The sequence below is a fragment of the Neomonachus schauinslandi genome, chromosome 1 (assembly GCF_002201575.2).
Source record: "Neomonachus schauinslandi chromosome 1, ASM220157v2, whole genome shotgun sequence".
NCBI lineage: Eukaryota > Metazoa > Chordata > Mammalia > Carnivora > Phocidae > Neomonachus > Neomonachus schauinslandi.
The window spans coordinates 38,781,557-38,809,437 of NC_058403.1; the positions used below are offsets into that span (position 1 = coordinate 38,781,557).

The following is a 27,881-nucleotide window of genomic DNA, read 5'->3' on the forward strand; positions in this document are numbered from 1 at the left end:
GATGGGTTGTAAACCAACTGGTTCCGGGACGACCCACACTTGTCCTAAGACGCTAGAGACCCCCACTTCCAGCTTCCCCCAAACAAGGAAGCAAGGGCTAACCAAGGCCCATCTCCGTTAGGATGTCCCCACGGAACCCGCACAGAGAAGCCTCCCGACACCGCCGACGGTCTCCCACGCTCTGCTGCCACCGAAAGCCCCACCTGACACGCCACGCCGCGACCCCGCAAGCGGGAAGAGCCGGCAGCAGCTGAGATGAAGGCAGAGGCAGCAGCTTCAGGCGCCGCAGTGCGCAGGCGCGCGAGCCTAATGCGCAGGCGCCGCCTAGAAGTGACTTCTCCAAAAAGTGTCTTAGTTCTCGGTCACCTGAGCTCGGGGCGAGTCGGTTGCGGTAGGCTTCGCCGATACCCGCCTTCCCCGGGTCCTGCCTGGAGACCCCGCCCTCTTCTCTGGCCCGTCGCTCCGTCACACCAAACCCTCTAAGGGCCTGTCCTTTCCCTCCTGTCCTTTCTCAGTCGCGGGTCGGACCGGGCCAAGCGGGGCAGCCCAGGCGCGGTCCCTGACCATGGCGTCTCTCTTCAAGAAGAAAACCGTGGAGGGTGAGTTCAGGCCGGGCCAAAGGGGCCCAGCTCTGCGTTTCCCTGGCGTGTTTTGGGGGCTTCCCGCCACGATTCTTTCAGCTGTCCCTGGGGGCGGGGTTGGATCGAGTGGCCCCACAGGTGACCGCCCTCGTGCGTCACTTCTCTGCTTCCCCATCTCTGCTGACTCGCCACACCTCAACCTCACCTGAGCAGATCTGGCTTCTTCTCTCTGTAACGCACATACACCACCTTTACCGCCCTCCCCCCACCCCCGGTTTTTCCTTTAGCGAGACCTTGAGCATTTCGAGGAGACAGGATGCGGTTGGCCCTTGAGTGTCATTAGACGGAGATTTGATGAATTTCTTGTTGGTTTCATCCGTTGGTTTGTTGCTCCTTCAGTTTGGAGCTGTACTACTTAACAGGCGTACAAACAGGAAAACTGTATTCAGCTGGAGGAGGGGATAACAGGCTCCAGTTACAAAATGAACCTAGGTCTGGGTCGGCTTGCCCTTAAGAATATCCCATCAATAGAGATGTGAAACAACTGCTTCTTTACTGACTCCAGGAGAAATATAAAAGAAACCTAAGGGAAGTACCTTGGGTTTAGTTTTCATAATGTATTTTTCCTTCCCTGTGATTATCTTTTGCTATCTAAAGTAAGAGATGTGGTATGTATTGTCTGCATAGAAGTTTACATTTTTAGATACTTGCATTGTTTCAGACATTTAGCTCAATGTCATCTTAAGAGGAAAAAAATGAATGTACAGAAATATACAAGTTGTTGTTTATAAGCAGTTACTGTAATGTATATATAACACTGACTAGTTACTTTTTGATATTTACATTGACTGCCACCAGGAATCAAATTCATTCAAGTTATTTAAAAATTGTGTTTCCTATTACATGTTGAGACTAGGTTGCTGTTGGTTCAACCAAAGAATCACTTCTTTGTAAGGGTCTAACCCTGCCACAAAAGGAGCAGTGGTAGCTAGACAGTGATTGGTACAAACAGGGTGCTGAGTCCAGACCTGGGGTAACTCCTTCATTCTTTTGTATTGACTGTTCCAGTGCCAGCAACATTATTTTCGGGAGGGTAACAAAGACATCACTTTTACTCTGCCACTCTACCCTTCACTTCAACACATAATGTAATGTTAGTCCTGATTTAGTACACAGCATAATACATTTTTGCCTACCCTGAGTGGGTGAAAAAAATTTTTTTTTCGATTTATGGACTTTTTAGTAACTAAATAGTACCATTTACAGTACCTAGAATACCTTTCAAGTTGGTACAGGATATAGGACAATTATGTGAGATGGATTTGTCTAATTTTTAATTCTTCACTGTTTCAGTACCAATATTGTGGTTTCCAATTATTGTATAGTACTTCAGGGGGGAAATGGTTTATTTTTTTGCTTCAGTTTTTTATAGTGACAATTTGCTAAACAGAGGAAAAGAGTTGTACCATTGTTACTGTGATGTTACAAATTATATTTAAAAAAAAATCTTAACATTAAAGTCCAAACAGCTTTAATTGCTTAATATCTGTCAAATATTTTCAAAGACATAAATATCAGTTCTGTATTTTCATCACTGTGCTTCTAGGCACAGTATACTAGGACTATTGTACTTTATAGAACAGAATAAAAAAGAAAAAAGTGAGGATGTGCAGTGAGGGTATTTAACTATATACTCATTTGTAGTTGGGTTAATTCATCCAAGAAATAATGTTTTTTGCTAAATAGATTTATTTGTAAAAAGAAAGTCTTAAGGACTTTAGGAGCTATACTATGGATTTAAAGATCTATGTGTGAAATTTCTGAATGTAAATTTGGCCACCATGTACATTTACTGTAACTAGCAAACTGCATACTTGATGTTTTTTTACATTATCATGTCAATTCAGATCACTTACTGACATTTTAATTATAGATTTGTACTTTCATTATTCTGATAATAGAGCTTTGTTGATGTTTTTACTCCTTGTTTTATTAAAAAGGTGTTTTGTTTAAAAGGTGACAGCATTCTTCTTAGCAGTAATGAGGCTGTATATTATGAAATGTAATGTATATTTATGCTTTTCTCCCAGATCCTCGGACTCATTGATTATTGATCATAAGATCTTTTGCTGTATGCTGCCTTTATCTGTTTCAGCAGTAATGAAATTCTGATATATAAGGGAAATATGTAACTGCACATAGATCTGGAGAATAAATGAATCTTTTTGTTTCTTTGGATTGGCTGGAAGAGTTGCATACTATATCATTAAAGACTACTGCACTTGTAAATTAAAAAGGGAGACAACAGTACAGCACTTATTACCATTCAGAGTTATGTTTAATTCATTTTTGACACAAAGATGAACAAGCCTCTGCAGTGTATACTTTGTTACAGAAATTAATGAGAATTGTATCTCAATGCCATAGAAGAGAAAGATTCTTTTGAATTTGAAATTACAATTGAGTATTTGGTTTTCCTTTTACTGATTTATAAGGTATACACATATACATAGGGTAATGTGTTTACAGTGTTTTTTTCCCCCCTAAGTGGACTAATGGTGACCTGCTTATTGAAACTAATTATGAACCTGTAAATCAGGATGCCATGAGGATTTGTCATAAATGCACAACTAAATATGTCTTTTAAAAAGTGAAATTTTTTAAGCACTATATAATTGTTGTCTGTTATCCTCAATAAAGGCAAATTTGAGGTCCTACTCTAAGCCAGCACTGTGGTAGCATTTTGTATGCAGCATCTTATTTAATTCTCACAAAACTTAGAAGGTAAGTACTATTATCATCCTCACTTCATAGGTGAGGAAATTGAGATACAAAGGACTAAGTAATTTGCCCAAGGTCACACAACTTAGTGGCAAAACCAGGACCTCATCCCTTGAGTATTATCACTGATAATATTTCCTTATTAGAGAGCCTATGACACAGTTTAATTTTGCTGTTCTTTCTAGTATATGGAATTCTCAACTTTTGGTAGGTACTATGTAATGGTAACCATTTATCTGTGAACTGGACTCTTTTTCCCTTGGAATCAATGGTAGAACTTTAATTCCGTATAGTAGTAGAACTGGGAAGAACCCTCCTTTCCCTGATTCTCCCTTGACCCAGGGTTTCTTAGGAAGTATTGTCCAGTCTCTTTTTGCTCTCCATGTAAACTTCTTAAAGGAGTAGTGTCATCTCCCATCCCTACCCCTTTATTTCTCAGACAATGCCCCAATTCTATAGCGGTTGCTTTACATCTTAAGCAGAGAGATCTTGCTAAGATCATCAATGACTCCTAGATTGTCAAAATGGCCATTTTTTAGTGATCACCTCTTGAGCCTATGTTTTGCATTTGGTCCTAATAATAATTTCTTTATTGAAATTCTCTTTTGGCTTCCATGAAACTCTTTAATATTTTCCTCAAATTTCTCTAATCACTTTTTTCTTTCTCCTTTCAGGTTTTTCTTTTCTTTTTTTTCCTTCCTCTTTTCCTCCCTTCTCCTTTCCTTCCTTCCTTTTTTTTTTAAACCCTGCTCCCTAAATGTTAGTGTTCTTCTTGGTTCCATCTTGGGCTGCCACTTTTCTAACTGTACACTCTCCCTGCATGATCTTATCCAAAGTCTTGTTACTTTATCTATTACCTAAGTGCTGATGGATCCCAAATTTGTATCTCTAGTTATATTTTTCTGAGTTTCAGACCAGCGATTTGCTGAGTATCTCCACCTAGAGGTCCCAAAGTACCTCAGACTGAAGAGATTCCAAACAGAATTTATCACTATCTACTTTAAGTCAGCTCCTTTCCTGAGTCTCCTCTTCCAGTATTGGCAGGTCTTGATTTTGCCTCCTACCTTTAATTAATTACCAAGTTTTGCTCCTTTTGCCTCTTAAATATTTGACACATGATTTTCCACTGTGTGTCTGCACTCCTGCTCTAATTCAGATCCCATTTTTCTTGCACTTTATTACATCACCTTTCTGCTTTTCTTTCCTGTAGCTTCATAGCCCTTAAATTGTTCATCTACAAAGTTGCCTTGTGATTTGATCCACCAGAAACCCAAATCAGACTATTCTACTCCTCAGTGTAAACCCCTTTATTATATCGCTGGTACCGACAGGATCAACAAGAGCTCTTTAATAGGCACATATGGCCCTCCTTGATCTGGTCCTTATCTTTCTTTTCATGTCCCTGAACATTTTACTGTCCAGGGGTATTGTTCTTATATTCATCAGTACTCTTTCTCTCTCTGACATATTTTTGCTCATGATGTCCTTAGGCATAGAACCCTCTTTTTCCTTCCTCTGGCTAACCTGCACTAGGTCAGGTATTTTTCTTCTCTAAGAACTCTTCTCTGATGCCACCTCAAACTGTGTTAAGTATCTCAGTCCCGTATTCTCACTTTTTTAGCCCCCGCTTCCTGACTTGCATTCACTGGAACTAAAGTAGATCCTTGTGCACTTCCAGAGTTGGACTATGTTTATTCAGAGTTTTTCCTACATTGCATTTATGCAAGGTAGCAGAGTCTCTTCAGCACACATGAAAGTATTTCTGCAGCAATTTATTTCAGGCAAAATTTCAAAATGATAGTATTTACTAACCAAAAGTAGTGTTTCCAGGATCCAGAGCTTATTATAGTCTATATCCATATATCATTGCCACCCACCTGCAAGTTTAGACATAATTTGAGGAACTTTCTACTGATAGAAGAGGAGCAAGCTTCTTGGTTTTTGCGTTATTGGGATTGTATCCATGTATGCTAGTAGTTCAGAGTTCAGAATCTGAAGCTTTGACTAACTTGGGATAAATCTCCTGTGAGAAGGTAGGTTGACACATTTCTGATATCTTAAGAGAATAAAATCTACCAACTATATAAACTGAATCCCCTCCAGAACTTTTCTGCTTTCTTCCAAATAAGATAGAACTGTCAGGTGCTACCTATAATAGCTAGATCTTTCCTAGGATGCTTTGTGTTCCCTTAGTGCTTCTTATTCTGAATATTTAAAAACTCAAATTTTACTTGCTGTTCGGCCCCTACATTCTTGGCACACCAAAGAAAAATAATTGAACATGGGATTCAGAAGCACAGTACTCTCTTCTGAGCATTTTTCTGAGTTAAGGTTCTCCATACTTTTTGGTATGAAGACGGATAGATACCATCCATGGGTATTTCTGTAGGAAAATGTCTTTTGTATTTCTGCATCCCTAGCATGACCCCAAAGACTGGTATTTCTTTTCCTGCTGCTGTTTTCTACCTTCAAGTCCCTAAGTCTGTGAAACTTCCCTTTCATAGGATCTTTCCTTCTTGTTCCCTCTCTTATCTAAAGTGAGGAAATGCTCTTTCACAATTTTCTGAAGTGAAGCTGTTATTGATGATGGTACCAAAGCTGTGTCTTTGAGGACCAAATGAGATCTAAAGATATACTGACACATAGCCCATATGAAGACCTTCCGTCAGCTCTTGAAAACACTGATATTTTACTAATAATAAATTAATCTGAATGAATTTCTCAGTATTTGAGTGACTTGAGATTTTACTGGGGGGGGGGGGGGGAGGGGCAGGAAGCATTCCTTTTATGCTACCATAGGGCTAGACTCCTATTTTCTCTTTAGTATTCTACCTCCTCCTTCCAAGAAAGTCCTGCTGAGTTTTTCAACTTCAACCTAGTTTTTAAATGGATGATTGGCTCCCAGGACCATATGTAGAAAAAATCTGTTGGCACAATCCTCCACAGTTCTTTCTGTTTCCCATAGTTGTTTTTTGTTCTTATTTTTTCTTTACCATGTATCAAAACTGGTTAATTAAGCTGATGCCATTCCTCCCTGATTTTTTGATATACAGTTTCCAAACCCTGAGAAACAGATTTGCTTGCATATCAAATTCTGATTCCTCCCCCATCCATTCTCTCATTGTCATTTTCCCTCTGCCTCTCAGTAACTTTGGTTCCCAGAGCCAGCATTTTCTAGGAACTGACCTTAAACATTTCTTTCTTATCCCTTAACTTTTGAGTTTGTGCTATTTGCAGTTTTTTCCTCCTCATCTACCCAAGAAGGTGGTACATCCCTGCATAGCCAGGACTCCTTTCCTCTTTACTGTTTGGTGAGCTCCACCACACCCCCTTCACACAGGTGGTTCTTCTATTCAGTAAGGATCAGGTTGTAGCTAATACCCGTTATCCTGCCCTCCCAGGGCTGCAGACCCACTACTTACACTCACAGCTGCTGCAGAGATTGCAGATGAAATCTAAAGGAGAAGCTCCCTGTCTTCTCAGGTCTTGATCTCCAAAGCAAGTTAATAAAAATGGTAAAGCAAGATGTGCTTTGTTTATTCTGTGCTTCTCTTTCAATCCATGTGATCACTAGACTTAAGACAACTGATAGGCAATAAAACTGCATGGATCAAAATGATTTTTTTTTTTCTTTAAAGAAATACATTTAAAAGCAGAAAATATGGTGTATTAGATTAAAATTTCTGTCTTGACCCTGTAGTAAACATGACCTTATAATAAAGCACAAAACCCAGTATATGGTAGAGTGGATGCTGTCTACTGACCAGTGCCTCACTGGGCCAATAACCTGAACTACCCTGTAAGCTTGAGACAGGGTATCTCCTTTTCCCCAAACGAAAGGCACTTTAAAGATATTTAAAATATAACTCACAAATTAATGAGTGCCTGTATTTAGAGTTGATAATTACTTTTTGCTTCAGTCCTTAAATGTGCAAATTATATGTAAATAAGCAGGGTCTGGAAGGACAGCCATAATTCAAGTTGGGGCCTAGCCTCAAACCCCAGTAGAGAATTCTATCTAGTAAGCTAGGCTGGACCACAAGGAGGCCCCTTTTGTATTGTTTTTATTTTTTTATTTTTTGACTTTTTTTTTTCCTGTAAGCAGATAGACCTTATTGATTCACAACTAAGGAGAGCAGAATGACCTTTTCTGTCTGTATCTTCTTAAGTCCAAAATTTAAGCCTGATCACTCCAGTGCACACATGTATATTTCATTCAGTAAAAATAATCTGAAAGACTTGAGATAGGCTTTTAATGCCTCCAGTGGAGCTGGCTTGGGTGGCCTTCTCTAAGTGTTGTGCTGGGTTTGGATGAGAAGAGGGTAGTGGTTGGGACGGCCTCCGACCCTTTTTTTACCTCACGGAATGGGAGCAAAGAGAACATACCATAGTCACAGCCATGTACCATTGCCATTTTCACAATGTAAAAGTTCTTTATTACCACCTATTATGAAGTGCTTCACAGCAACCCCACAAGGTAAATGAAGTGCTGGAATATAAAAATTTGGGCATATTCTTTTGCCTAGAGAAGGAAGCAGGATGGGCAATAGCCAAGCACTCTATCTCCTAGATGTCAGCAATACCCAGTACATGTTTCTCTCATTGTCTTCACTCAGAATGAAAAAAAGGGGAAAGCAGAAAATTGTAAGGGAAATATCTGGTTATTTCAGTGCTCTATCTTCCACTGTATAAAGAGATCTATCGTAGTTAAGGTTCATGGTTAAATTATCAACCATCTTTCTTGGTAACCAATAGAGTTTATTAGACATTTCAAAGAAATGTATTAACTATGCCTATGAGTCACATTCTTTTACATTTCAGTGTGTCTGTACTCCCGTAGATCACTGCTAAGTATACTATATTGGGGTAGTAGTTGGCATGAAGTGTGGTGGGAATACAAATAAATAAATAAAATACTTGTGCTCCTTGCTCTTAAAGAGCTTGTAATCTTGGGAGGAAATCAAACCTACCAAAAAATAAATATAATGGAAAATAAACTTGGCCTAAAAACATTATAAGTGTCTCAGAACCATTCTTCTATTAGCCCCTCTGAATTATCTAGAAGACCAAGTCATTAAATGTGGATTTAATATAGGGATTTTTTTTTTTAAAGAGTGATTTGTTTTTTATAGGATATGCCTATCATTTCATATGAAGAAAATGTTTTACTATCTTTTCTTACCATAATATGTTTTAAAGTGTTATGACTATATTTTAGTATGCAACATTAGATGCTCTCAGTTTATAGCTTAGAACTGTTTAAATATTAATAGGTCTATTAACTATGGGGCTATGGAATGTGCAGTAGTTAATTTTCTTTCTTTTTCTTTCTCTAATATACAGTGATAGTTATGGTACACAGTTACATAAAATTAAGAAAAGGGAAATAAAACTATTTTGATTAAGGTACATGTTCTGGTAAAATTTCATGTCATAATATGTGTTTTCCCAACAAAGATGGCTATATCTATTTTCTGCTCTCTGATTCTGTGACATCAACTGCTGTGTCCAAAACATCAATCAGTCCTAACACTACGTGGAGTTAGCACAGATGCAGGGCTCAGTCCTAGAAGACTGTCCTCATCCTAGATGCTAGTCACAAGTCCCAGTTGGCCACCAGTACTTCTGACTAACCAGCTGTGAATTCTAGAGTCCCCATAACTTCCTCCACAGTTTGATAATTTGCTAGAACAACCCTTAGAACTCAGGAAAGTGCTTTACTCAGGAATAGCCAAATGGAAGCAAAGTTGTGGGGGCTGTAAGTGGCCCAGAGCTTGCATGCCCTTTTCAGGCACACTGCCCTCCCAGCACATCAGTGTGTTCACCATCCACGAAGTTCTCCTAATCTCTTCTTTAATCAGGAGTTTTTATCAGTCTTCGGTTCCACTCCCTTCTCCTGAGATCAGGAGGTTGGGGCTGAACATCCTACCCTCTATTCAAGCATTTTGTCTTTCTGGTAACCAGTGCCCTCCAGAAACTATCTAGGTGTCCACCTTCTTGAGCTAAAAGATGTTCCTACCACTAAGGAAATTACAAGGGTTTTAGGAGCTCTGTGCCACGAACTAAAGACAAGGATCAAATACATACTTTTTATTACATATTATACTATTCTAATAATGAATAAGTATATATTGATAGAATTCTAGATCTTAACAGTCAAGGCTTTCAGCAATTGCTTTGCATCTGTATCGGTTATCTGACCACAATTTAACTTGTCAATATGGTGGCTTCTTTTTCGCTTCCGTACTCTGAAGGCTTTAGAAGACCCTCATCATTGAAACAGTAGGGTAAGTGGTCAGTGTTTTTATACCAATTCATTGGTTTTGGCAAGATAGCATGCTAAGTTCAAAAGAAGAAAATTGGGAGTGTTGAGGATGAAAAGGCTGATGACTGCTTTTAAATCTAGGTAAACGAGAGCTTTGCTGTTTAGTGTCTACAGATGTCAGAGGAAAGATATTGTGCACTGTGGACTGAATTGTATGCCCATAAAATTCATGTGTTAAAGTCCTCACCTCTAATGTGACTATATTTGGAGATAGGGTATGTAAAGAGTAATTGAGGTTAAATGAGGTTATGAGGGCATAGCCCTAATCCAATAGGAGGGTGACCTTATAAAAGAGGAAGAGGCACCAGGGATGGGCACACTAAGAAAAAAGACTGTATGAGGACATAGCAAGAAGGCAGCCATCTGCAGGCTAAGGAGAGAGGCTTCAGGAAAAATCAAACCTGCCAACACCTTGATCTTGGACTTTCAGGTTCCAGATCTGTGAGAAAATTAGTTTCTTTTGTTTAAACTACCCAGTCTATGGTATTTGTTATAGCAGCCCTAGGAAACTAATAAATTGTGACAATAGAATGCCAACCAGTGCTCCATGGAGCATTAGCATCTAAAAAATATTCAGATTCCAGATCTGTAAGAAAATTAGTTTCTATTGTTTAAACTACCCAGTCTATGGTATTTGTTATAGCAGCCCTAGGAAACTAATAAATTGTGACAGTAGAATGCCAACCAGTGCTCCATGGAACATTAGCATCTAAAAAATATTAATAGAGATTTCTTAGAAGGGACCCTTGGCTTAATAAATTTGGGAAATAAAGGATGCTTGGGTGGCTCAGTCAGTTAAGCGTCTGACTCTTGATTTTGGCTCAGGTCATGATCTCAATGTTCTGGGGTCGAGCCCCCCCCCCATTTCTCTTATATATATGATATGGTTTCCTATTTCTATATTTAAGGAACCTATAGAATACATTCCTAGAAAATCCTGAGCATGAGCTGTCCATCAGTATAACTTCATTGAGAAACACAGTATGCAAGAGAAGGAAAATAGATGTCTTGTAAAGAGAAGCTCTGGCATCTTAACTTTTATTCAGAAAGTCATTGTAGTTGATTAGTTATATTTTATATAATGACTTGAAATGTTTTTCATTCTGTTTTAAATCTTGTATATTTTTACTGATATGTATCTATATTGATAAGGATTATGTCTCCGATACCTTTATTTCTTGTTTGCCCGAAAGCCTTCCTAGCATAATATGGTAGTTAAAATCAGAGGCCCTGGAATCAGACTGCCTGTATATGAATCCTAGCACTCTTTCTTCCTTGGGCAGATTACCTTACCGAATGTCAAATTCCCTGAAATAAGTGAGATAATAGTACTTAACGTTTGTGGTTGTTGTGAACCTCTTAGTATGCTGCCTATTCCTCAATGTAATTAGTTATCTTTATTCTGAGTAAAGTTAAATGTTACACACAGGAATGTGTAGAACATAAGTTGTGATGTTCCGTCAGTAAAAGGATAATGGGTGTTGGCTCTGTTGTTTTATTTGAGGTGAAATTCACATAACATTAACTATTTTAAAGTGAACAAGGGTTCAGTGGCATTTAGTACTTTCACAATGGTGTATAACCACCACCTCTAGTTCCAAAACATTATCATCATCTCACAATAAAATCCTGTACAAGTGAAACAGTGACTCAGCATTCTCCTCTCTCCCCAACCCCTGGCAACTACCAGTCTGCTTTCTGTCTTTATGAATTTATCTATTCTGATATTTCATATGAACATAATCATAAAATGTGACCATTAATATCTGGCTTCTTTCACTTAGTATAATATGTTTGAGGTTTATTCATGTTGTAGTATGTATTAGTACTTCATTTCTTTTTATACTCCAGTTCACTTATACCTAAAAGTAGAATAGCTGTGTTATATGATAATTTTATGTTTATCTTTTTGAGGAACCACCAAATTGTTATCCATAGTGTCTGAACTTCATATCTTTTTATACTCTAGTTCTCTTATACCTAGAAGTAGAATTGCTGTGTCATATGGTAATTTTGTGTTTATCTTTTTGAGGAACCACCAAATTGTTATCCATAGCGTGTGGAACAATTTATATTCCTATCAGCAGTACAAAGGGTACCAGTCTTCACATCCTTATTAATACTTGTTATTTTCCATTTTTGTTTTTGATTATAGCCATTCTGGTGGGTGTGAAGTAGCTCTATTTTCCTTATGACTAATGATGTTGAGCATCTTCTTTTTGTGTTTATTGGCCATTTCTGTATCTTCTTTGGATAAGTGTCTGTTCAGGTCCTTCAACCATTTTTAATTAGATTGTCTTGTTTTTGAGTTTTAAGAGCTTTCTATATATTCTAGATACTAGACTCTTAACATATATATAGTTTGTATATATTTTCTCCCTTTTTGTGGAATATTTTTCCACTTAATAATGTTCTTTGGTGCAAAGCCTTTAAGTTTCACGAAGTCCAGTTTGTCTACTTTTTCTTTTGTTGCTCATGCTTTTAGAGTCATATCTAAGAATCTATTGCCAAATCCCAGATCTTGCGAATTTACTCCTATGTATTCTTCTAAGAATTGTATGATTTCAGTTTTTATATTTGGGTCATTAATCTTTTTTTAGTTAATTTTTTTAAAAAGATCTTATTTGTTTGTTTAGAGCTCATGGGCATGCAGGCAGCGGGAGGGGCAGAAAGAGAGGGAGAGACTCTCAAGCTGACTTCTACTCTGAGCATGGAGTCTGATGCGAGCTTGATCTCATGACCCTGAGATCATGACCTGAGCTGAAATTAAGAGTTGGACCCTAACCGACTGAGCCACCCAAGCACCCCTAGTTAATTTTTATAAACACTGTGATGTAGGGGTCCAATTTCATTCTTTTTCATGTGGACAATCCTGTTGTCCCAAGTGCCATTTGATGAAGAGACTATTCTTTCTGTTGTTGTTGTTACTGTTGTTTTTAAATCTACCTCTTGACTAGAAAGGTACTCTAATGAAGTGATTAAGATTACTGATTCAGGAGACAGAACATTTGGATCCAAATCTGGCATTACTGCTTACTACCTTGTGACCTTGGGCAAGTTATTTAAACTTCCTAACACTCAGTTTTCTTTAAATATAAAATAATAGAAAAATCAACTCCATAGCATTATTGTGAATATTGTATAATATATGTACAACACTTAGCAAGATTCCTGATAATGAGAGACCAATTTTGGCAAGAATTACCATCAATATCTATGATTTTTGAAGAAATTACTGTTTAGTAACAACTAACCCAAATTATAGTCCATCAGGCCTAGACTAATACTTTAATTCTTCAAAAGATGGGACTAATGAATCCAAATGAATTCAGTTAGAAAAACATTAAGATTGATTGGAAATTTAATAGTATATCAGGGCAATTATGTATGTTATTTACACCTTAACAACTATCCTTATCATATGAATAAGAAACCTGAAGTTTAGAATATTAACTAATTTTGCCAAGATATCATCAAATAATGATCCAGTAGCAGAGGGAGGATTCAAATCCAGGTCTGCCTCATTGGAAGGTCTGCTGCTTCACTCTGTTATAATGACTTAGTGTAGAAAAAAGGATTTAATAAACACATGATCTGTCTTCCTTCCTGGAATTTCATATAATACTGGAGTAAGAAGAGATGAAAAGTGTGTGTGTGTGTGTGAGTGTGAGAGAGAGAGAGAGAGAGAGACATATATAATATGTGCCACATAAAACATTGCATACCATCAGTTCTCTAAGGGAATATTTTATTGTGATTTATATATACTTTTGGTTAAACCTCCAACTATAGCCTGTCTGCACTTATCTTGTAATTCTTTATATAATTAATATTTATAATCCAAGTATTAATATTTGACTAATTTTTTAGTATATTGAATGAAAAATTTTAACATCTAGTAAATCAAGGTTTCTTTTTTTTTTATTAAGGTCTCCAAGTCTAATATTTCAAATGATATTGAAAAAAATTTTGGAATTCATACATTTAGGTTTCTTTTGTGGTTCTCTTAGATGTAATAAAGGAACAGAATCGAGAATTACGAGGTACACAGAGAGCTATAATCAGAGACCGAGCAGCTTTAGAGAAACAAGAAAAACAGCTGGTAAGTAGAACATTAAATTTCAGTTTAACTTTTCAAACAAATTTGGAAATTAGTGTTGGAATAATTAGCTAACTAAGAATAAGACACATGGCAGGTGGTAAGTGATTTACTAAGAAATGGCATTTAACGTCTTCCTGCATTTTCTGCTTACCTTTGTTTATTGTGTCATTCTGCTGACTTTTATCAGGATTCTGTGTATTCTGCTGATTATAAAATCAAATTATTCTTCAGTTTGTAGAAGTCATGAATGCCTGGGAGGAAATATTACTCAAAACACAGCTACTTCATTCTCAGTTAACAACAAAAATAAAATAGTCCTGAATAATAAGAAAGGGTTACAAGAAATAATTATGTTAACTCATTGGTATCTTACTTGATACTTTAGTGATCATTGTATCTGTGATAATGAATGTACTTTTTAAAAAATAGATTATCTTCCCCATCTTTAAATATTTTTGTTATGTTTTTAAATGTATGTTGCTTAAAATCTTTTAAATGAACAGCATGATTGAGGTATTACTAACATGCAATAAACTACATATTTAAAGCATACAATTTGATATATTTTGGCATATGCATAAACTCATGAAACCTTACTTCCATTAGGGTAATGGACATATCCATCATCCTGAAAAGTTTCCTATTCCCTGTGTAATGTCTTTCACCTATCTTTCCCTGACTCCCTCCTCCCTGGCAAACACTGATTTGTCACTGTAGATTAGTTTACATTTTCAAGACTTTATATAAATGGAATCATATAATATGAACTTTTTTTTTTAAATATGGCTTCCTTCACTCATCATAATTATTTTGAGATTAATCAGTGTTATATAATCAGTATTAATTTTTTAAATTTACTTCATTGTATGGATGTTTCACAGTTTATTTATCTGTTCACCAGCTAGTGGACATTTAGGTTATTTCCAGGTTTGGGCTATTTTGAATAAAGTTGCTATAAAGATGCAATTGAAGTCTTTGTGTGAACATATTTTCATTTCTCTTGAGTATATTCCTAGGAGTGGGATTGCTGGATCATAGGGTAAATGTATGTTTAACTGTGTAAGAAACTGCTAGACAGTTTTGCAAATTGGCTATAATGTTTTCTGTTCCACCAGCTATATTTGAAAGTAAAGTTGTTCCATATCCTGGCCAATAGTTGGAGTTGACAGTCTTTTTACTTTTAGTCATTCTGGAGGTGTATAGTGGATTGTCATTTTAAATTATATTTTGCTAATTGCCAATGATGTTCAGCATCTTTTCATGTGCGTGTTTGCTGTTTACATGTCTTTTTGCCCATTTTTGTCAATGTTTTATTTATTTGTATGTTTTTTATATATTTCAAATACAAGTACATTATTAAATATATGTTTTGCAAATATTTTCTCCAGTTATTGGTCTTGTCTTTTATTTTCCTGATAGTGTCCTTTGTGGAACAGAAAATTTTTTATTTTAATCAAGTGCAAAAAAGAATCTTAGTTTTAGTTCTTACATTTAGGACTGTGAATCATATTGAATTAAATTTTATTGTGTTATCAGGTGAGGGTAGAGGTTCACTTTTGCATCTGTTGAGATGATGATCATGTAGTTTTTCTTCTTTAGTCTGTTAATGTAGTGAATTACATTTATTGATTTACTAAAGTTGAATCAAGCTTTTGCTCCTGGGATAAGCTCCATTGGTAATGATGTGGGGTTTTTTTTGAAATATTTTTTTCAGTATCCTGAAATTCTGTTAAGAATATTTGCATCTGTGTTTGTGAAAGATAGTGATTTGTAGTTATCTTTTTGTCCAGTGTCTATTTGGTTTTGACATCCGAGTGATGCTGACTTTAAAGTGTGAGTTGGTTTCTCTTACTCTTCCTTTACTGGAAGAGTTTGTGTATTTCTTCCTTAAATGTTTGATAGAATTCATTAGTAAAGCCATTGAGAGGGAACTTTTCTTTGTGGATATGTTTTTAAACTACAAGTTCAATTTTTAGAAAAAAAAACAGATACAGAATGGATCAGGATATGTCTTTTTAAATGAGCCTTGGTAGTTAACATCTGTCAAGTGATTCGTCCATGTCTACTAAATTTTAAAATGTAATAACCGCAATAGCCAAACTGTGGAAAGAGCCGAGATGCCCTTCAATAGATGAATGGATAAAGAAGATGTGGTCCATATATACAATGGAATATTACTCCGCCATCAGAAAGGATGAATACCCAACTTTTACATCAACATGGATGGGACTGGAGGAGATTATGCTAAGTGAAATAAGTCAAGCAGAGAAAGTCAATTATCATATGGTTTCACTTATTTGTGGAACATAAGGAATAGCATGGAGGACATTAGGAGAAGGAAGGGAAAAATGGGGGGGGGGAATTGGAGGGAGAGATGAACCATGAGAGACTATGGACTCTGAGAAACAAACTGAGGGTTCTAGAGGGGAGGGGGGATGGGTTAGCCCGGTGATGGGTATTACGGAGGGCACGTACTGCATGGAGCACTGGGTGTTATACGAAAACAATGGAACGTGGATCACCACATCAAAAACTAATGATGTATTGTATGGTGACTAACATAACATAATAAAATTTAAAAAAAAAAATAAGGAAAAGAACATTTCTAAAAAAAAAATGTAATGACCTATTATTCATAATATCCCATATTATCCTTTAACATCTTTAGAATATGAAGTGATCCCTCCTTTGCATTCCTAATCTTTGTAATTTGTGTGTTCTCTTTGTCTCATTTTTTTTTTTTCCCTTCATCTGTCTGGCTGACAGACAGGCCCTTCATGGCCTGTCAATTTGATCCACCTCTTATGAAAAAAGGCTTTGGATTTCATTAATTTTCGATATTTTTTCTTTCCTACTACGTAGATTTCTTTTATTGTTTAATATTTTTTCTTGTATTTACTGTTTTACTTACTCTTTTTTCTACTTTCTCAATTTTGAAGCTTGTGAAATATTTATTTTTTTCTAATATAAGTTTTAATGCTATAAATTTCCCTCTAAGAACTGTTTTAACTATAGCCCACACATTTTGATATGTTGCATTTTCATTTTATTAAGTTCAAAATATTATTTCTCCTGAAATTTTTCCAACCCATGACTTATTTAGAACCATGTTTAATTTCTGCATATTTATGATATACCTTCCTTTTCCTTCCTTACTGATTTCTAGTTTAATTTCATTGCTATTAGAGAACATACTTTGTATGATTTCAGTCCTCTTCAATTATATTGAGTCGTGTTTTCTGAGCAAAATATGATATATTTTGGTGATTCTCTTCTTTTTTAGTGTATATCTATAAAAAACAAGCATTCTGCCGTTGGTGATGGCGTTTTTATAAATGTTGGTTAGGTCAAGTTGATGATAGTATTTTTTATAAATCTGTATCATTGCAGATTGTCTACTTCTAACAATTATAGCAATGTAATCAAGAGAGGAGTGGTTGATATCCCTCATGCTGATTGTGTATTTGTTTCTCCTTTCAGTTCTGTCAGTTGTGCTTCACATATTTTGAAGCACTGTTCTTAGGTGCATGCACGTATAGGATTGTTTTAACATCCTTATATATTGATTCCTTTGTCATTATGAAATGCCCCTTTTTATTTCTGGTAGTATTCCTTGTTCTCAAGTTTTTTTGTTTGTTTATTTTATCTGATGTTAATGTACACACTCCAGATTTTCAGATTTTAGTAAGTAATTATATGGAATACGTTTTCTATCATTTTACTTAGCTTTGTTTTTGTAATTAAAGTTGGTTTCTTGACATAGCATATAGTAGTGTTTATGTCTTTTACTGAGGTGTTAGGTGAACCTTCTCACTTAATGTAATTGTCTGTCATATTCGCTTTAAATCTACCAATGTGCTCTTTTTGCTCTGTCCCACCAACTCTTTATCTTTTTTTTTTTTTTTCCCTTTTTCCTTCTGACTTTTAGATTTGGTTTTTTTTTTTTTTTTTGGGCTTTTTTTTAATTTTTTTTTTTTTTTTTCCCTTTTTCCTACTGACTTTTAGATTGAGCTTTTTCATTTTCTTTTGGGCTCTTTGTAAATACTATTTTATAGATTTGCTTTGTATTTGTGGATGAAGGTATGAATTCTGTCTTTCCCGTGTAAACCTGTGGAATAAATTGCTTTCTCAAATTAACTTTTTTTCTATGACTTTATGACTGCCTCTTCCTCTCTTTTTTTTTTAAATTTTTTTTTTTTTTAAGATTTTATTTATTTGCAAGAGAGAGAATGAGAGACAGAGAGCATGAGAGGGAGGAGGGTCAGAGGGAGAAGCAGACTCCCCGCTGAGCAGGGAGCCCGATGCGGTACTCGATCCCGGGACTCCAGGATTATGACCTGAGCCAAAGGCAGTCGCTTAACCAACTGAGCCACCCAGGCGCCCACCTGCCTCTTCCTCTCTTTATGATCAGGGAGAAAAGGGTATATGATGTGTGTTTGATTTTTTTTTTTTTTCCTGAAGTTAATCATTAGGGACTACCTCTCAGTGATTTTATTCCCCTCTTTTTATTTCCTTTCTTAGGAATTAGAAATTAAGAAAATGGCTAAGATTGGTAATAAAGAAGCTTGCAGAGTTTTAGCCAAACAGCTTGTACATCTACGGAAACAGAAAACAAGAACTTTTGCTGTAAGTTCAAAAGTCACTTCTATGTCGACACAAACAAAAGTGATGAATTCCCAAATGAAGATGGCGGGAGCAATGTCTACTACAGCAAAAGTAAGTGGGAACCTTTATATCCATACATTTATTGTTTTATCTAAGACATATAAGTGTCAGTATTCAAATCAGATTTAAAAGTAGCTCCTGATGTATATTTGGCACAGAATCTGTGTAATATTTAGTAAAAGGCGTTAATAATACTAGATAATCCAGATAACTACTTCTAGATTTTTTAATTGAAGTATAGTTACCTTACAATATTATAACAGTTTTGGATGTATGTAGATTCTTTATTGATTTACTATAAAATTTCTTGTTTCAGATATTTTGATTTTTTCCAAGGTCATGTGTAGCTTCTAAATTTTTTAAATTGACTTAAAAGTGTTGTTTGCTTTTTTCCCTTAAATTGTCAGAAGATTTTTGGTCTTATTTCATTAAGCTATAAGTTTTAATTACTTCTGAGTAATAATTTGCTCTTGATTCATTTTCATGTATGTGTCAGAAGGACACATGATTTCTGTCAGAAGGATTTATCAGTTAATTTTACCAGGAACTTATGTTTAACTTACGGTCTTTGTATAAAAAAAATGTTTTTACTATAGAGTTTATAGGACTGTGAGCTTATTTTAGAGTGAGCGAGCTCGGGGGTGGTGTGGAGGGGAGAGGGAGAGAGAGAATCTTAAGCAGGCTCCACACTTAGCATGGAGCCCAAAGTGGGGCTCAACCTCATGATCCTGAGATCATGACCTGAGCTGAAATCAAGAGTTGACACTTAACTGACTGAGCCACCCAGGCGCCCCTGAGCTTTTTGATTTTTTAATAAATAATGAGTCCCTTGCTGTATGTGAAGTACTATAAGGAGTAAGAAGACATCTAAGATGAAGGACCTGCTCTCACAGATTTTATAGTTCAATTGGGGATGGGGTGGGGGTAGAGAGCAGGGAGGTTAAGGTATATCTGACAGGGAAACTACCGACTACATACATCAGTTTGTGCTAAGTTTCAGTGAACTGCACAGATCTTTGAATTGAATGATCTGAAAGACTTTGCAGAAGACCTAGGTCTTAAAAATACCATTAGGTGTTAAATATAAGGAAGGAGGAATATGAATATGAAGACCAAAATAAAAGAAAGCCACAGAGGAGAGAAAGTAGGAGGTTCATATTTAAAAAATGGTATATACAGTTGATTCTCATTATTTGAAGTAGTTAATGTTCTGTTAAGTTGGGAATACTCAGTTAGTGAATATCGAACCATTTCTCCTGTGGGAAATATAGGATTAGCCTTTGGTCACAATGTTTTTGTCAACCAGCTTATACCTAATGTTTATGTGTTTCTGTTGAAAGACACCATAGTTAATAAATGTTGATTCATTAACATTGAAGTCATGCCTAATCAAAGCCACCATGTATTTTCTCCATGGACACATAGTTTTGTGCTTTGTTTTAGTACTTTGGTTGGGGCCATTTAAATAATGCAAAATCACCAACAAAATGTACAAAAATAGGGCACTAAGTAGACCACAAATAAGGACACTTGTTTACGGTTTGAGAGTTGAGACAGGAAGGCAGAGTGTCACCTTGTTTGACCTCAGCTGGAAACAAGCATGTTGAGCAACTCACATTTTTTTGCTGTTCTCTTTGTGTCCACAGAGGAACACAAAAGCTCCATGAGTATTGGTTTGAGGTTTACAAATACATTTTAGTGAGTAGGCAGATCCACAAATACAGAATCCGGAAATAATGAGGAGCAACTATAATTGTGTTTTAGATTACAGAGCACATGAAAATAGAATTTATCCATCTTAGCTGCAGTAAGTGCAGTGACACAATATGTTCTTTAAAAAAATAGAGGAAGTTTCAAAAAAAATAGAGGAAGTTTCAATATTAGTTTTGTTCTGTCAGGTAACTTATTCTTGATGGATCTTTGTCCTTTTACAGTGAAAAATACATGGTTAAGGACAAAAACTTTTGTTTTTCTTTTTTCTTTCATAAACGGACAGAACTAAACATCTAATTTAGGAAAAGATCATATGTGATGATCACACACTTGAGATGGGTAACCTTTCAATAATGTTAAAGGGAAAACCACTTATTTTGCAATTTTTTTTTGCAGGTGGTAGGCTAGGAAAAGGTACCGAATATGGTCCTGCCATATAGAGATATCTGAACTGGAATTTTCACTTAATCTTTTTAGAAATGTATTAATTCAGCAAATATTTGTTTAGACCCTATAGGTAGGAAGTATAACAAATGATGGGGATGAAGTGGAAAGCAAAACCAGGCAAGGGTTTAAACTGTACAGTCTATTTCAGATTTTATTTATTTATTTGAGAGAGAGAGTGGGAAGAGGAGCAGAGGGAGAAGGACAAAGAGACTCCATGCTGAGCTTGGAGCCCAACTCAGGGCTCAATCCCAGGACCCTGATGACATCATGACCTGACTTGAAATCAAGAGTTGGACGCTTAACCAATTGAACCACCCAGGTGCCCCCATACATGCTTAAAAACAGCCCATTTGAGAGAGAGTTTAGTGCAGTGATTAGGAATATACATTCTGGACCAGATTACTTGAATTTAAATCTCACTTCTGTTCATTAGCTTTGTGACTTTCAGCAAGTTATTTTGACCTTCTGTGCCTTCATTCTCCATTTTTAATACAGGGAAAATGGTGGCACCTAGCATGTAAGATTTGTCAGGCTTAAATAAATGTCTTTTAACTCTAAATTTATTATATGTAAAGTGCTTAGAACAGTGTCTGGCACATAGTTAAGACTATATAGGCTTTTACTGCTTTATTATTATCATTATCACCATTGTTATTAGTATTAGTTGCTACAATACTGTAAGTTGCAAGTGAAGTAATATAATTTACAGGAATAAATAGGGAATTTCATCTGTAGTGAGTAGGATTTAACAAGGATATCTATTCTAATCAGGGGTGTCAGGGACGATTTTCCTAGGAAAGTGGTGAAATCTGAAGTGTTGATAATGAAAACAAATGGTGAGGAGCATTCCAGGTGTGAGACGGTGTATGCAAAGGTCCTGTGGCAAGAGAAAGTATGGCACATTTAAGGAAGTGAAAGATCAGTGTGGCTGGAGGGCAATGGTGCACCGTAAGACTAGCTTGTTAGGCAGAGTTCAGTGGTGTTTGGTCTCATAGTGAATTATGGATTTTGGCTTTTAATACTAAGAACAATGGAAAGTCACTTCAAAGGTATGTGTGGGCTGGAGGGGAATGGGGGAAATCCAGTGTTACACTTAAAGGTTACCTTGGCTGTAGCATTGTGTACAGATTGCGAAAAGACTGCTTGGTATCTTTGAAACTGATGTGTTTTATATTGTGTAGTGTCTGAACTACTGTATATAATACATAAATTTTATATATAATATGTATAAAATATTTTGGCCATGCTGGATAGCATTAATCTCTTTTAATGAAATAACTTGTGAATATAAAATGTAAGAGTTCTTTTCACATATTTTTACAAAACTCGGTGTTCTGTTCATTTCTTTAAACCGTGGTTTAAAATATGTGAATGGATTAAGTGTGTATGCTGTGTATCTTCCTTTTTAATTTAGACATCAAAAGCTTAATGAAAAATTTTATAAAATTTAAATTGTAATTCTTTTCAATTTAGACATTACCTACTTGCCACATAGTAGGCAAATGTAGTTTTCCCATTTGAAATGGATTTTTTGCGGACAATGTTTTTTATTTTTTTTTTGCCTACTGTTCATATGAGTTTTTTCACCCTGGTCTTTATTATATAAATGTTAAGCAGATGGTTTCCAAGTGAGTATTTCATTTTTTTCTAGACTACTTAACAGTCTTATGTTAGATTATGACAGTATGTATATCTTTAGAAAGCCTGTATCTAATTTGATATGTTCTCTTTGGACTTAATTCATAGTAAAATGTCACATTTATGTAGCCAACATGAATCTTTTCATATATTTAAAGACAATGCAAGCAGTTAACAAGAAGATGGATCCACAAAAGACATTACAAACAATGCAGAATTTCCAGAAGGAAAACATGAAAATGGAAATGACTGAAGAAATGAGTAAGTTTAATAGCTTGTAATGAAATTTACAGTTTTTTTATCTTTGAATCAGCCACATTTATTTACTAGCAACCTCATATTCTAATCCACAAAAGCACAAATGTTGAAAAAAGCAATGGTACAGCACCCTTCTGAATAGATGTCTGTATTATAACTCTAGTGTATTGTTAAATTGGCAAAGTATAAGGCTCAAATCCTATCAAACTTTACTGGAAGAAAAAATATAAAATATGATATGCCATATTTTTATGCCATATTGGCCCCAGCGGTTTTGCTTAATTGATGAGGGGACCAAAACCAACTTGTGAATAAAAGAACTCTTCCTGGTATGAATTTGGTAGTTTAAGAGTTGTGTTGATTCTTTCCATACTAGAGAAGATCTCTATTTTTATTAGAGGTAGAGATAATGGGGAGCTCTTTTGTTCTTATTTTTTCCTTCTTCTTCCCTAAGTTATTTAATATTTAGTTTTCTTCTTTTTGACTATGAACTAATTGCATTTTGTAGAGGAAATATGGAGAACACAAAGAAACAAAGTTCATTTAAAAAATCTGTTATCACATCACCCAGATATAGTTACTGATAATGTTATATGCTTCTTTCCTATATTTTCCCATATCTTATAGAAGTTAAATCATATTACATGTGCAGTTTTGAACCTTATCCTGCTTTTAGAAAACATAGTAGTATGATATACACATGTACTCATGACCTTAAATTTTCTCTGAAGTCTTTTTTTAATAGCGTTAATATTGCATAACATCAGTATTCAATAACATCAATCTTAATTTATTGAACCATTCTTACATTGGTCAGTAAGATTGTTTTAAAATTTGTTGTGTATTTGCTAATCCTTTGATAAATGTTTCTATACTATTTTTGACTAAATTTTTAAAATCTCTTTAGAGTATTAACTTTTGTAAGGCTTTTGGTTCATACTAAATTCCTCCCAGAAAGACTATTCCAATCTTTATTTGGTTGCTAATAAATAAGTGACCTTTTACAGCATCCTGGTCAACATTACTTAACCTGGTATGTAAAAACTGACATTATTATTTTGCAAAGGTATTTTCTAATTGTTTTACAACTATGTAGAGATACGCCAGTTTAGTTCTGCTTAGCTGCTAGCGTTTTAATTTAATGGCAGTGTATAAACTAGTATCTGATTAAATTATCAGGAATATGAAACTCACCACCTTAAGTATTCAATTTCAAAATATCTATTTTCTATTTTCCTTTTAGAAGTTAATGAAAATGTATGTGTATCTTTGATAGTTCAAAAATTCTTTAGCTTTGACTGTGAATCTTTATTTTGAAAAATATGACTTTTTTGAAACATCATTAGTGAATTTTTAATGACTGAGAATTGTCATTTATATAATGATCCCAGTATCTAACATGTTTATGTGATTCCCAGTGATGGCACAGGTGTGAGCAGATCTTAGAGGAATTAACTTTTCCATTAAGCTATAATGAAGAGAATCAATAGGCTCATACAACTCATATCTATCATAGTTCTCATTTGTATTTTACTACTTTGCAAATGGGTCTGAAAGAATAGTAGTTGTTGGTGATTACTCATTTCTTCTATGACCTAGTAAAGTGCATTAACATTAGTTTTTATCCAAAGATAAATTCAGTGTTTAAATGGATATAATCTTTTTCCAATTGAAATTTATATTGTACAGTGCTGCTCCAGACCCAACAAGTTCAATTTTGTAAACAGGATCTTTGAGAAATCTGTATTTTATACACACACACACACATTTTATATACACACATATGTATGTAAATACATATATATACAAATATATAAATTATATATATATACATATATATATAAAATATGGTTAATTTTGTTACACTTTTTCTGAAAGCATCCTTCTTTGTTAATCCCTGATTACACCTCTCTGTTCTTTCTCATCTATCTCAAATTATCAAATCATGCTCATAGCAACCAGAGATCTTAACCAGTATCAAGCTTTATTAATTATATCAAGGACACAAACAATTAAGATGTACATGTGAAACAGGGAGAGGGCTGGGACGTCCCAAATGATTCCCCAGATCTTTTTTCCCATATCAGACATAAGCTCTTTGACCCAGAATAATAGATACACCTTTTCCATTCATGCCCCTTAAATAATAACACAACAGAAGAACTTACTCTACCTTGAGTGTATTCCTTTTGTCTTCCACCAAGTCTTTGCTCATTCTATTCCCTCTGTTTCTGTTTGGTCAAATCCTATGCATCCTTTAAGGACCACCTCACATGTACTTCTTCCCAGTTGGATATAATCTCTTCCCTTTATTATCTTTCTTATTTACTACAATCTGATTGTTAATTTCTTTTCTACTTAAATGTAAACTACCTGAGATCTTCATTTTTCTCTGTCCATTAATTGTACTTTTACTACATGCTAGGCACTTTGTTTCAGAAATAAGACATAATCCTAATGTGATACCTTCTATACAGAAACTTTTCCATAAATACTTTGGGAAGGGAAGGAAGAGAGGGATATAGCAATAATAATCTTTGCAAGGTTAAATTGGATGTCATTCTGTAGACAAGTTTAATAAAACACTCAACCTTATACTTTGTTAGAATATTCTGCCTACATGTTGAATGTAAATTTAAGTTGAAAATATAGGTATAAAAAGAGTAAATTGTCTAATATTTACAGGATATTTGATTCTTGCCTATTATTACATGGTCAGATTTAACAGCTACTAACTAGCTCAGTGAATACAGTTTGTAGAATCATATTTAAAAACTTTAAGCCTTTAGCTGTGAATTTCTTTTGTTGTTTATTAGACACATTTTTAAAAATCATAGTAGACTTGTTATATTATATAATTATTATTTATATTAGTTGTGTTGCAATGAAAAGTACTCCAGATTTAGTAACTCAAAAATGTATAAGTGAACTTCACTAACATTTGAGAATGACTTTTGTAGTTTGCTGGTTCAACTAAGTTTGCCCTTGAGTAATATTACAAATATGTACACATAGGTGGGCCACCTTCTAAAAATGTAAATCTAACTTGAAATCTGTTTGATAGTAACTGTAATTTTGTTTCTCCCCTTCCCCCCAAGTCAATGACACACTTGATGATATCTTTGATGGCTCTGATGATGAAGAAGAAAGCCAAGATATTGTGAATCAAGTTCTTGATGAAATCGGAATTGAAATCTCTGGAAAGGTATGAATATGTCTTCTATCCTCTGTTGGAATCGTTTCTACCGCTTTTGTCACTTTAAGTTAGCCTTTGCCCTTAGAGGCATCTTTTTATATTTGAATGGAAAATGTCTGTGCAGCATATCCTTTGTGTCCTTGCCCAAATGTTTGATAATGCATTTTTTTTCCCTTTTCCTTTAATATAGATGGCCAAAGCTCCATCAGCTGCCCGAAGCTTACCATCTGCCTCTACTTCAAAGGCTACTATCTCCGATGAAGAGATTGAACGGCAACTCAAAGCTTTAGGAGTAGATTAGTCAGAAAAACCATAATATTTTGCTTACTTATAATTATTTAGTATAAACCAGATTTAGTATAAGTGCAGATTTCCTTTTACAAAAATGAAGACCATGAGCAAACAGTTGTTTCCTAACCCATGACTATTTTGAATCTTTTACCAAAGAATGACAAGGATGCAAAAATGGGAACAGTTTGGATTTTAATTACAACTATTTAGGAGTGATGATATGTAAAACGTTTGACTTCTTTCCTGCATGACATAGAGAAATTATATTCATTACTTAGTATTTCTGTTCCATCTTTTTACACTGAATACAAAAATCTTGTTAAATGCCGCTAGGCACCAACTAAAGAGACTTGTAAAAATACTAAAAATATATCATTAATTCTGTATCTGTTGCTTGTCCTTTTTTAGCGATATGTGGTATGACCATAGGCAGTTCAGCTGCCAAATTATTTTTAAATCATCCAAAAGAAGAGTGCTATTTAAACATCTGTCTTAAAAACTGTCATGAGCTTTTCTTTTCTTTTTTTTCCTTTGGGAGAACATTTCTAGTTGGTAAGTTTATTACCTTTCAAAATGTGCTTGGCACCTGCCTTAAACAGCACAAACATATTGTGCACATCTTTAAATTATTTTAACTGACAGAAAAGACTTACATTTTAAACCAAAATTAAGGCCTCTTAGAAAAATTATCCCAGCTCTCTTTTGTAAAGTTTATAAAAGTGAATTGAATGTAATTAGCAAAAACAGACACTGAATTAATAACATTTTATAGTAATAAAACTATTTTGGTCTTTCTTCCAAGAACTGAGAAAATCTTCCCCATATGAGATATAATTTAATCTCTGTTTAATTTTGATCTTCATTAATGTGTATATTGAACCCTCTAAATGGAAGCCATCCTTCTTAATTTAACACTACTATGACAATACTTGACCTAAATTTTAAATTAAAAAATAGCATTTTTTTCTTGGTAAATAAACTACAACTTTGTCAGAAATTACTGCCTAAATGTGTATTAATGTATTAGCAGTATTTTTTAAGGTGAAGTTGCTATGGTATTTAATGTATGTATAGAAAGTGAGAAAAAATGAAATGACAGATTAGTTAGAGGTAGAATTTAGGATTAGGTTAGTTTAAAAAAGTTATGTTGTAATATATGGGTTCTAGTATATCCCACCATAAAAAACTATAGAGGAGATCAGATAGGTGTAACCTGGTCAGTTTAGGAGGATGGACATTTTAGTCTAATATGGACAACGTAAATCCATTTTAGGACTAGCCTACATGTGGCATATGGATTGGTGGGAAGAATGAAAAGTTCCAACTATATCGTTTATAATTCATAAATTATTGTATGCTGTTCAAAGATCAGGTTGCATTATTGATAGTATTAAATAGTTTCCCTGACCATTGATGGGTCAAAACATTTTACTGGATTATGGAATGTTAACCCAGAACTTGTTTTGATTTTTGGATGTACATAATGATGCCAACTAACTTTATTTACTTTCTTGTTTACATGCGGGGGCTTTTGTTTTTAAAAATTATTTTGTTAAAAAGAATTCCAATAAAGATTTATTGCTGTTATGCTCTCTTTCCTTATCTTTTACTCTGTTTTTGGCTTCTGCTAAAGTTAACATTTTTATGCATATCTGGTAATTTTTCAAAAGAATGATTTTTATCATTTTCCTAGAAAGAAAATTAATTAGGTAACTCTGCTCCTTATGCCTTCTAAGAATTAGCAGTTGATACAGGACTGATGTTTGTGAATGGAGTAAGCCTAAGAATTGATGGTTTCACATGAAATCGATGTGATGATTCCTTTTCTAGAACTTCCAGGGGATAAACATTTTTAAATAGTATTTTTAAACATTTAAGTCTTAG

The 27,881-nt window shown here is 34.9% G+C and overlaps 1 protein-coding gene across 2 annotated transcripts; it reads left to right on the forward strand.

Moving 5' to 3' along the window:
* The first annotated feature begins 330 nt into the window (after positions 1 to 330).
* CHMP2B (charged multivesicular body protein 2B) lies at positions 331 to 27,578 on the forward strand. Of its 2 annotated transcripts, XM_021689413.2 has the most exons (7): positions 357 to 391; positions 516 to 599; positions 13,698 to 13,789; positions 18,311 to 18,505; positions 22,411 to 22,513; positions 25,609 to 25,715; positions 25,897 to 27,578. In XM_021689413.2, exons 2-7 carry the CDS (start codon positions 566 to 568, stop codon positions 26,005 to 26,007), a joined length of 642 nt encoding a protein of 213 aa, XP_021545088.1. In that variant the 5' UTR covers positions 357 to 391; positions 516 to 565; the 3' UTR covers positions 26,008 to 27,578. The 2 variants fall into 2 exon arrangements, with proteins under 2 accessions (XP_021545087.1, XP_021545088.1); XM_021689412.1 differs by having other exon boundaries at positions 331 to 599.
* The last annotated feature ends 303 nt before the right edge of the window (positions 27,579 to 27,881 follow it).